Consider the following 12,211-nt stretch of genomic DNA (forward strand, 5'->3'; position numbering starts at 1 on the left):
GATCCCACGGCCTGACCCAGCTAGTGGGGCAGAGCAGTAAAGGAGCAGGGAAGACAGGAGAGCGAATAAGCAAGCGCTGGGAATGGAGTCTGGCTAGTGGGCCCAGGATCTGAACTAGTCCGGAAAGACGAGCTCAGGGAGGTGTTAGAAAGGGGGAGCCCAGAAGAGAAAGTGGGGGGAAAGTTGGGGTGGCAGGAGCCAGGCCCCAGCACCAGCTCCTGTGAAGCCAAGAAGGGCTTCGGGCTCTGGAAAAGCAGTGTGGCCTAGTGGCTAGAGTCAGGATGTGGGTTCTAATCCCCATTCCACCACTTGTCTGCTGTTTGACCTTGGGAGAGACAGTTCACTTCTCTGTGCCTCAGTTACCTCATCTGGGGATTAAGACTGTGAGCCCCATGTGGGACATGGACTGTGTCCAACCTGATTTCCTTGTATCTATCCCCGTCTTTAGAACAGTGCTTGACGCATAGTGAGTGCATAATATCATCATTGTTAGGGAGGAGTTTTGTTGTGCAACCAAGGAATCCAACCTAGGTGTGGGGGCTTTCGGAATAGGGAAAGGGAGGGGCCGGAACACTCCTAAACGTGACTGGTGGAAATTGTTGGCCCCAGGAGACTAATAATAATAATAATAATAATAATAGTAATGGCATTTATTAAGCATTTACTATGAGCAAAGCACTGTTCTAAGTGCTGGGGAGGTTACAAGGTGATCAAAAATCCTCAAAAATCTCCAGTTGCTACCAATCAATCTGCGCATCAGGCAGAAACTCCTCACCCTGGGCTTCAAGGCTGTCCATCACCTCGCCCCCTGCTACCTCACCTCCCTTCTCTCCTTCTCCAGCCCAGCCCGCACCCTCCACTTCTCTGCTGCTAATCTCCTCACCGTACCTCGTTCTCGCCTGTCCCGCCATCGACCCCCGGCCCACGTCATCCCCCGGGCCTGGAATGCCCTCCCTCTGCCCATCCGCCAAGCTAGCTCTCTTCCTCCCTTCAAGGCCCTACTGAGAGCTCACCTCCTCCAGGAGGCCTTCCCAGACTGAGCCCCTTCCTTCCTCTCCCCCTCGTCCCCCTCTCCATCCCCCCATCTTACCTCCTTCCCTTCCCCACAGCACCTGTATATATGTATATATGTTTGTACATATTTATTACTCTATTTATTTATTTATTTATTTATTTTACTTGTACATATCTATTCTATTTATTTTATTATGTTAGTATGTCTGGTTTTGTTCTCTGTCTCCCCCTTTTAGACTGTGAGCCCACTGTTGGGTAGGGACTGTCTCTATGTGTTGAAAACTTGTACTTCCCAAGCGCTTAGTACAGTGCTCTGCACACAGTAAGCGTTCAATAAATACGATTGATGATGAAGATGATCAGGTTGTCCCATGGCGGGCTCACAGTGTTGGGTAGGGACTGTCTCTATATGTTGCCAACTTGTACTTCCCAAGCATTTAGTACAGTGTTCTGCACACAGTAAGAGCTCAATAAATACGATTGATTGATTGATTGATTAATCCCCATTTTACAGATGAAGGAACTGAGGCACAGAGAAGTTAAGTGAGTTGCCCAAACTCACACAGCTGACAATTGGCAGAGCTGGGATTTGAACCCGTGACCTCTAACTCCAAAGCCCGTTCTCTTTCCACTGAGCCACGCCACTTCTCTAGGGAGGCAGAGTTCAGCTGAGGTCAGAGGAACCTGGCGGGAAGAAGCAGGGTAGCCTAAGGAATAGACCACGGGCCCAGGAGTCAGAAGGACCGGGGTTCTCATCTCAATTCCACTACTTGTCTGCTGTGTGACCTTGGGCAAGTCACTTCGATTCTCTGGGCCTCAGTTTCCTCATCTGTAAAATGGGGATTCAATGCCTGTTCTCCCTCCTACTTCGACTATGAGCCTCATGTGGGAAGGGATTGAGTCTCACCTGATGATCTTGTATCTACCCCATTGCTTCGTGAAGTGCCTGGCACACAGTAAGCATTTAACAAGGACCATGAAAATGGGGGGCTCTAATTCTCCCATCACATTCTCCCCCTTCTAGAGTGTGAGCCCATTGTTGGGTAGGGACCGTCTCTATATGTTGCCAACTTGTACTTCCCAAGCGCTTAGTACAGTGCTCTGCACACAGTAAGCGCTCAATAAATACGATTGAATGAATGAATGAATTCTGATCCAAATGCATAGTAGAAACAGCGTGAACAACATAGAGAAGCAGCGTGGTGCAGTGGAAGAGCCCGGGCTTTGGAGTCAGGGGTCATGGGTTCGAATCCCGGCTCTGCCAATTGTCAGCTGTGTGACTTTGGGCAAGTCACTTAACTTCTCTGGGCCTCAGTTCCCTCATCTGTAAAATGGGGATTAAGACTGTGAGCCCCCCGTGGGACAACCTGATCTCCTTGTAATCTCCCCAGCGCTTAGTACAGTGCTTTGCACATAGTAAGCACTTAATAAATGCCATTATTATCATTATTATTATTATGAAACATGTTCTAGGAGAATGGATAAATGGATCTATGCTTAGAGAGGGGTTTTTGTCCCTTGTAAAGGGCTTAACAAGTACCAAACGCCCACCCGAAGGACCCAACATAAATTGAGGAGAGAGACCCACTGTTGGTCAAACTTTTGGGGCCCCGTTTCTGGGCCGTCCCTCCCTGAAGGGATGTGTCGAGTGACTGAGATCCTTGGTGATGAGCGATGCCATAGCTCTGCAAAACAATATCAGGTTTATTTGGTTTCAAGCCCTTATGGGCAAAAATGAGGATGAAATGCTCAGTCTTTATATATTGAACAGTGCAGCTTCAAGGAATGGCACAAATGTCGCCAACTCGTTTGTCATGCAAGCGGTGTCTTGGAGAAAAATCAGATCCCATTAGATGGTCCGTGTGAGAGGCGGTCGCTCTATCAGAGTCTACGTGAATTCCAGGGAGGAGAAGAGAAAATAGCTGGTGGAGAGCGAAATTTCCCAGCTTGGAGCTGCTACGTTGGGGCAGATTTGGAAGCCCACCCCAGCAGCCAGGCCAAGCCCATGATCTTCCCTAGATCCTAAACAGCTCAGGGTGGAAAGAAAGAGGGAAGGAGGGAGAGGAGGAAGGGGAGAGGGGGAAGGGAAGGGAGAAAGAGGAGGAAGGAGAGAGAAGAAGGAATAGATGCAGCATGGAGTATGAGAAGCAGCATGGCATAATGGAGAGAGCACGGGCCTGGGAATTAAAATCAATCAATCATATTTATTGAGCGCTTACTGTGTGCAGAGCACTGTACTAAGCGCTTGGGAAGTACAAGTTGGCAACATATAGAGATGGTCCAACAGTGGGCTAAAAGGTTGTGGGTTAAATCCCGGCTCTGCCACACGCCTGCTGTGTGACCTTGGACAAGTCACTTCACTTCTCTGGGCTTCAGTTACCTCATCTGTAAAATGGGGATTGAAACTGTGAGCCCTACATGGGACAGGGACTGTGTCCAACTCGACTTGCTTGTATCTACCCCAGCACTTAGTACAGTGCCTGGCACCTAATAAGCACTTAACAAATACCATCATTAGTATTATTATTACTAGTTTTTAGATACCAAAGGCCAAAGGTCAGTAATGCCAAACGGAAGCGAGAAACAATGTAGCCTAATCCTGGCTCCACTACTTGCTATGTGACCATCACCAAGTCACTTAATTTCTCTGTGCCTCAGTTTCCTAATCTGTAAAATGGGGCATGGACTGTCTCTGCCCCAGTATTTAGCACAGTGCTTTGTACATATGCTAACAATGGTCATTGTTGCCGCTATCCCCGACTAATATCAGTATCCTGAATCATAGCAACCCCTTAGTCATCTCTTGCAGTTGTGAGCAGTGACTGTGTCTACCAACTCCATTAGACTGTATTCTCCCAAGAGTTTAGTACCATGCTCTGCATGCAGAAAGTCCTCTATTAATATTAGTAAGTAATTTATTGATGGGCTCTATGACAGATATTCCAGTCTTCAGCTGAGTCAGTCAGCCAGTCAATCATATTTACTGAGCAGTTACTGTGTGTCGAGTACTGTACTAAGCACTGGGGAAAGTACAATATAACAACTTAGACACATTTCCTCCTCTTGAGTTTAGTCTAGAGGGATGGCTACAGTGCCAAAAGCCCCTGTGACTGATTTCATTTTCAATCAATCAATCAGTCATATTTATTGAGCACTTACTGTGTGCAGAGCACTGTACTAAGCGCTTGGGAAGTACAAGTTGGCAACATCTAGAGACGGTCCCTACCCAACAGTGGGCTCACAGTCTAGAAGGGGGAGACAGAGAACAAAACAAAACATATTAGCAAAATAAAATAAATAGAATAGATATGTACAAGTAAAATAAATAAATAAATAGAGCAATAAATACGGACAAACATATATACATATATACAGGTACATAGATACAGCATATACAATGCTAAACCTCCCTCCGCAGCAGCTCCTTTCATTCATGAGTACCCACCTTTTTTTATTTCCTGGCATTCATTAAGTGCTTACTATGTGTCAGGCACTATCCTAGATGCTAGGGTAGACACAAGATTGTTGGGTTGGACACAGTTCGTCCCACATAGGGCTCACAGAGGGATCAGCTGTGTGACTTTGGGCAAGTCACTTAACTTCTCTGGGCCTCAGTTACCTCATCTGTAAAATGGGGATTATGACTGTAAGCCCCATGTAGGACACCCTGATTACCCCAGCATTTAGAACAGTGTTTGGCACATAGTAAGCACTTAATAAATACCATCACTACTATTATTATTATGAGGATTTAATCCCTATTTAACATATAACTGAGGCACAGAGAAATGAAGTGACTTGCCCAAGGTCACACAGCAGACAAGTGCCTCCCCTCCAGACTGCGAGCTCATGGTGGGCAGGAATGTGTCTATTTGTTGTTATATTAAACTCTCCCAAGTGCTTATACAGTGCTTTGCACATAGTAAGCGCTCAATAAATGTGACTGACTGAATGAAATGTCATTGCTGAATTAGAACTCAGGTCTTCCGGCTGCCAGGCCTGTGCTCTATCCTTTAGGCCATGCTGCTCCTCATCCCCTCGGTGAAGTACATTGTATTTAATGGAGCACACTGTCCTAAGTGCTCCGGAAGTACAGAATAAATCAAAGGTTTTTGATTAGAAAAAAGAAATGATTCGGCCCCTGTCCACAAAGAGTTTACACTCTAATGTGGGAGACAGACATAATACTATAAGGGGAGAGTTAAATCGCCGGACTCCCTCTGGTTCACCCTCCCCTCCCCCTCCACTGTCATCCAGTCAATCACCCAAGAGCTGAGTCAACCAGGGACAGAGCCAAATACATACACTAATGGTTTCCACAAAGTAAATTTGGTGTTTTATTTTTTAATTTTTTTAATGGCATTTATTAAGTGCTTACTATGTGCCAAGCACTGTTCTAAGCCCTGGGGAGGTTACAAGGTGATCAGGTTGTCCCACGGGGGGCTCACAGTCTTAATCCCCATTCTACAGATGAGGTAACTGAGGCACAGAGAATAATAATAATGGCATTTATTAAGTGCTTACTATGTGTAAAGCACTGTTCTAAGCACTGGGGAGGTTACAAGGTGATCAGGTTGTCCCACGGGGGGCTCACAGTCTTAATCCCCATTTTACAGATGAGGTAACTGAGGCACAGAGAATAATAATAATAATAATGATGGCCTTTATTAAGCGCTTACTATGTATAAAGCACTGTTCTAAGCACTGGGGAGGTTACAAGGTGATCAGGTTGTCCCACGGGGGGCTCACAGTCTTAATCCCCCTTTTACAGATGAGGTAACTGAGGTCCTGAGAAGTTAAGTGACTTGCCCAAAGTTAAACGGCTGACAATTGGCGGAGCCAGGATTTGAACCCATGACCTCTGACTCCAAAGCCTGAGCTCTTTCCACTGAGCCACGCTGCTTCTCTGAAGTGACTTGCCCAAAGTCACACAGATGACAATTGGCGGAGCTGGGATTTGAACCCATGACCTCTGACTCCAAAGCCCGTGCTCTTTTCCACTGAGCCACACTGCTTCTCTGAAGTGACTTGCCCAAAGTCACCCAGCTGACAATTGGCGGAGCTGGGATTTGAACCCATGACCTCTGACTCCAAAGCCCATGCTCTTTCCACTGAGCCACACTGCTTCTCTACATTGTTCATTTTATTACTGATATTGTTACTATTATTATTTTCTAAGGGGCACCTTGGGAGTAATAAGCTCTTTAAGAGACTATCTGCCAGAGGAAAGAAAACCATTTAAATAAATCTATATGTCCCAACCAAATTTTACCAACCGGTCCAGGCGCTTAGTACTCAGTCAATCGTATTTATTGAGTGCTTACTGGGTGCAGAGTACTCTACTGAGCGTTTGAAGGAGTACACTCTAACAGATGCATTCCCCATTCATAAGGTACTCTGCACACAGTAAGGGTTCAATAAATACAATTGATGGATGGATGGATGGATTGATTGATTGATTGATGATGGGGGACAGCATTGAGTGCCACCAGTGACCATCCAATGGAAAAGCAGCAGCTTCTTCTTAGGCAGTAACCCAGCTAAACAGTCCAGGGCCCATCTCCTTCAAGAAGCCTTCCCTGACTAATCTAATCTATTTATTTTATTTTGTTAATATGTTTTGTTTTGTCCTCTGTCTCCCCCTTCTAGACTGAGTGCCCACTGTTGGGTAGGGACCGTCTCTAGATGTTGCCAACTTGTACTTCCCAAGCGCTTAGTACAGTGCTCTGCACACAGTAAGTGCTCAATAAATATGATTGATTGATTAAGCCCCTTCAATTCTTCTCCCACTCTATTCTGTGCAACCCTTACTAGCTCCTTCATTTATACTCTTTCCCATCCCCACAGAAAAAAAAATATGGTATTAAGCGCTTACTATGTGCCAAGCACTGTTCTAAGCGCTGGAGTGGATACAGAGAAGCAGCGTGGCTCAGTGGAAAGACCACGGGCTTTGGACTCTGAGGTCATGGGTTCAAATCCCGGCTCTGCCAATTGTCAGCTGTGTGACTTTGGGCAAGTCACTTCACTGGGCCTCAGTTCCCTCATCTGTAAAATGGGGATGAAGACTGTGAGCCCCCCGTGGGACAACCTGATCACCTTCTAACCTCCCCAGCGCTTAGAACAGTGCTTTGCACATAGTGAGCGCTTAATAAATGCCATTATTATTATTATTGCAAGGTCGGCAGGTTGTCCCACATGGGGTTCACATTTTACAGATGAGGTAACTGAGGCCCAGAGAAGTGAAGTGACTTGCCCAAAGTCACACAGCTGACAATTGGCAGAGCCGGGATTTGAACCCAAGACCTCTGACTCCCAAGCACGGGCTCTTTCCCCTGAGCCACGCCGCTTCCCTCACGTCAACGACCACACCAACATGGCCGCCACTTCCTCAGGCTCATAAAGTCAACGACCTCCCCAACATGGCGGCCTCTTCCCCACTCTTTAACGTCAACGACCTCCCCCAAATGGCCGCCACTTCCCCACCCTTTTAATGTCAACGACCGTCCCAAAATGGCCGCCACTCCCCCACTTTCCTGTCAACGACTTCCCCACACTCCTAACGACGACCTCCCCAACGTGGCCGCCACTTTCCCACTCTCCTAACGACGGCCTCCCCCAACGTGGCCGCGACTTCCTCACTCTCCTAACGACGACCTCCCCAACGTGGCCGCCCCTTCCCCACTCTCCTAAGGACGACCCAGGCCTGGAATGCCCTCCCTCTGCCCATCCGCCAAGCTAGCTCTCTTCCTCCCTTCAAGGCCCTGCTGAGAGTTCACCTCCTCCAGGAGGCCTTCCCAGACTGAGCCCCTTCCTTCCTCACCCCGCTCTCCATCCCATCTTACCTCCTTCCCTTCCCCACACCACCTGTATATATGTTTGTACATATTCATTACTCTATTTATTTTACTTGTACATATCTATTTATTTTATTTTGTTAATATGTTTGGTTTTGTTCTCTGTCTCCCCCTTTTAGACTGTGAGCCCACTGTTGGGTAGGGACTGTCTCTATGTGTTGGCAGCTTGTACTTCCCAAGCGCTTAGTACAGTGCTCCGCACGCAGTAAGCGCTCAGTAAATACGATTGATGATGATGACCCCCTCCAACATGGCCGCCACTTCCCCCCTTTCCTAAGAACGACCTCCCCAACATGGCCGCCCCCACCTCACTCTCCTGACGACGACCTCCCCCCCCAACATGGCCACCACTTCCCCGCCCTCCTAAAGACGACACCCCACTCCCCAACACGACCTCCCCAACATGGCCGCCGGGCGCCCCCGCTCCACTCGGCGCCGACCTCCCCGACATGGCCGGCCGGGTCGGCCCGACCGGGCTTCCCCATCATGGCCGCCCTCCCGCCCCGCCCCGTCCGCCGGCGGGAAGTGGTTCCGGCAGGGCGGCGGCGGCCATGGCCTCCCTGTCGGACCAGGAGCTGCGGCGGGAGCTGCAGTCTCTGGGCTCGAAGCCGGGGCCCATCACCGCCACCACCCGCTCCGTCTATCTCGGGCAGCTCCGCCGGCTAAGGGGAGACGCCCGCCTGCGGGCCCGGGCAAGGGCCCCGCCTCAGGCCGCCCCCGAGCCCGCATGGCGCGAAGGCGAGAGCTCGGAGGACGAGGACGACGAGGAGGACGAGGAGGAGGAGGAGGAGCGGGTCCCGCGCCGGCCGCCTTTCCTCAGGGCGGCCCCGCGTCGCCTCTGGGGCCCGCAGGCCTCGCAGGCCTCGAAGGCCCGGCCTCCTCCATGGCCGCCCATCCTTGGGCAGGGCAACCGACGGCTGGAGCGCGCCCTGTCCCGCCTTCTGGCCTGGGCCAGCCTCGGCCTCCTGCTCTTCTTCCTCGCCATCCTGGCCGTCAAGTTCGGGGGCCTCTCCCGGCCCCGGGAGGCGGAGGAGCACAGTACGTCCCCCGACCGGACCCCGAGATTTGCCTCCGAGGGGACCCCCACCCCTCGTCAGCCGTCGAGGTCGGGGGGAGAGGGTTGCGCCCAGCCCACCCGTCGTTAGTGGAAATAATAATAATTATAACAATAACGATGGTATCTGTTAAGCGCTTACTATGTGCAAAGCACTGTTCTTGTATCTACCTCAGCGCTTAACAAATACCACTTTCATTATTATTAATCTCGGTCCCGCCCCTTGTCAGCTCTGTGACTTTGGGCAAGTCACTTCTTTGGGCCTCAGTGACCTCGTCTGTCAAATGGGGATGAAGACTGGGAGCCCCAAGTGGGACAGCCCGATTACCTTGTATCTACCTCAGCGCTTAACAAATACCACTTTCATTGTTATTAATCTCGGTCCCGCCCCTTGTCAGCTCTGTGACTTTGGGCAAGTCACTTCTTTGGGCCTCAGTGACCTCATCTGTCAAATGGGGATGAAGACTGTGAGCTCCAAGTGGGACAGCCCGATTACCTTGTATCTACCTCAGCGCTTAACAAATACCACTTTCATTGTTATTAATCTCGGTCCCGCCCCTTGTCAGCTCTGTGACTTTGGGCAAGTCACTTCTTTGGGCCTCAGTGACCTTGTCTGTCAAATGGGGATGAAGACTGGGAGCCCCAAGTGGGACAGCCCGATTACCTTGTATCTACCTCAGCGCTTAACAAATACCACTTTCATTGTTATTAATCTCGGTCCCGCCCCTTGTCAGCTCTGTGACTTTGGGCAAGTCACTTCTTTGGGCCTCAGTGACCTCGTCTGTCAAATGGGGATGAAGACTGGGAGCTCCAAGTGGGACAGCCCGATTACCTTGTATCTACCTCAGCACTTAAAAAATGCCACTTTTATTATTATTAATCTCGGCCGGGAGCCCCAAATGGGACAGCCCGATTACCTTGTGTCTACCTCAGCGCTTAACAAATGCCGCTTTTATTATTATTATTAATCTCGGCCCCGCCCCTTGTCAGCTCTGTGACTTTGGGCAAGTCGCTTCACTTTGGGCCTCAGTGACCTCGTCTGTCAAATGGGATGAAGACTGGGGGCCCCAAGTGGGACAGCCCGGTTACCTTGTATCTACCTCAGCGCTTAGAACATTCATTTATTCAATCGTATTTATTGAGCGTTTACTGTGTGCAGAGCACTGTAGTAAGCGCTTGGGAAGTACAAGTTGGCAACATATAGAGACGGTCCCTACCCAACAGTGGGCTTAGTCTAGAACTGTGCTTGGCACAGAGCAAGCACTTAACAAATGCCATTTTTATTATTATTAATCTCGGCCCTTTCTGTGGTTTCTGTAATAATACAGAAGCAGCGTGGCTCAGTGGAAAGAGCACAGGCTTGGGAGTCAGAGGTCATTGGATCGAATCCCGGATTGAATCCCAGCTCCGCCACGCCAGCCGTGTGACCTTGGTCAAGCCACTTAATTTCTCTGGGCCTCCGTTCCCTCATCTGTAAAATGGGGATGAAGACTGTGCGCCCCATGTAGGACAACTTGATCACCTTGTATCCCTCTAATGCTTAGTACAGTGCCTTGGACATAGTAAGCACTTAACAAATACCAGAATTATTATTATTACCTCATCTGCAAAATGAGGATTAAGACTGTGAACCCCAAGTGGGAAAGGGACCGTGTCGAACCCAATTTGTTTGCAACCGCCCCAGCACTTAGAACAGTGCTTGGCACGTAGTAAGTGCTTAACAAATGCCATCATCATCATTATTATTATTAACAGTGCTTGGCACATAGTAAGTGCTTAACAAATGCTATTATTGTTATTATTAATATTAATAATAATGATGATGGCATTTGTTAAGCACTTACTACGTGTCAAGCACTGTTCTAAGCGCTAGAGGGATACAAGGTGATCAAATTGTCCTACGTGGGGCTCACAGTCTTCATCCCCATTTTACAGATGAGGGAACTGAGGCCCAGAGAAATTAAGTGGCTTGCCCAAGGTCACACAGCTGACGTGGCGGAGCTGGGATTCGATCCGGGATTCGGTCCGATGACCTCTGACTCCCAAGCCTGTGCTCTTTCCACTGAGCCACGCTGCTTCTGTATTATTACAGAAACCACAGAGTGGGGATTTTCTATGTATCGATTCAGGGGTGAAGGGCCAGATACTAGTGATACTAGTGATACTAGTCATCTACTAGTGATCTACTGTTAGACTGTGAGCCCACTGTTGGGTAGGGACTGTCTCTATATGTTGCCAACTTGTACTTCCCAAGCGCTTAGTACAGTGCTCTGCACCCAGTAAGCGCTCAATAAATACGATTGATTGATTGATTGATCAGAGATTAATTGGTGCTGTTGCTATTGACCGTCAGAGGACCTGAAACAGACATAAACCACCCCCTCACCCTTTCAAAAACGTCCCGGATTAAATAAACTCCGAGCCGCACCCCGTCTTAACGGTCGCCTGCAGTTTGTTAGTCTTCGCCTCACCAGACTCGCGGCAGCCAATCTGCCGAACGAATGGGAGGAAGGTGCCTTTTCTGAAACTGAAAAGGCAGCGTCGAAACTGGTCAGAAAAATGAGAACCAACCCGAGAGACAGATTCCTGGCGACTCCAATTTCAAGCCATGCAAAGGTCTCCTTCCGAAAACACTTTGAATGGGGCAGCGGATGATTTGTTGGTGAATTCCCTACCCTTCCTCTGAGTGCCTTTGCCCTAGGAAAGAAGTTTTAAGGTGAAAGGCGTCCAAATGAGAATATCAATAAAAGCCTTCAGCTCCTCCCTCCCTGTCCCTTCTTCCCAATTGAAGAAATCTCTTACCTCGCTACCAAACACATTAGGGCTCACCGTGTTAAATCATGGATGATTTTCATGACGTTTATACCAGAGTCTTCTGAGAAGGTCTGTTGCCCTTGAATTGAAGAAACTTTCCACATCCCTCCTCCCCAACTCCTTTAATTTTATGTTTCTCTTCGGTCCTAGTGAAACTGTTACCGGTGGACTGTGAGAAAAAGACAGATGAGGTGAGTGTGAGTTGAGTTCCACAGCTTTTTAAGAGACCTGAACAGGGCTTCTCTTTCTCCCTGGAAATGCTCCCGTTGGGATTGTTTTCGGGATGTGGTTTCAGTAATGCGGTGTCTGTTACGTGCTTACTAGCGCCAAGCGCAGAGCAAAACGCTGTGGGACATACAGCCAGATCAGACTCAGTCCCTGTCCCACACAGGCCTCATAGTTTAAGACAGAGGGAGAACAGGTATTTCATCCTCATATTGCAGGTGGGGGAACTGAGGCCCAGTGAAATAGTGAC

At 49.0% G+C, this 12,211-nt stretch overlaps 1 protein-coding gene across 1 annotated transcript in view; it reads left to right on the plus strand.

The window, feature by feature from the left end:
• The first annotated feature begins 8,419 nt into the window (after positions 1–8,419).
• The window catches only part of LEMD2 (LEM domain nuclear envelope protein 2), a 28,323-nt gene continuing 24,531 nt past the window's right edge, over positions 8,420–12,211 (plus strand). Inside the window, exons 1-2 of the mRNA XM_038749570.1 lie at positions 8,420–8,906; positions 11,887–11,927. Of these exons, the coding sequence (XP_038605498.1) occupies positions 8,420–8,906; positions 11,887–11,927 (528 nt within the window). The remainder of the gene's footprint in view (positions 8,907–11,886; positions 11,928–12,211) is intronic.

The sequence above is a fragment of the Tachyglossus aculeatus genome, chromosome 7 (genome assembly GCF_015852505.1).
Source record: "Tachyglossus aculeatus isolate mTacAcu1 chromosome 7, mTacAcu1.pri, whole genome shotgun sequence".
In the NCBI taxonomy this organism is placed as follows: domain Eukaryota; kingdom Metazoa; phylum Chordata; class Mammalia; order Monotremata; family Tachyglossidae; genus Tachyglossus; species Tachyglossus aculeatus.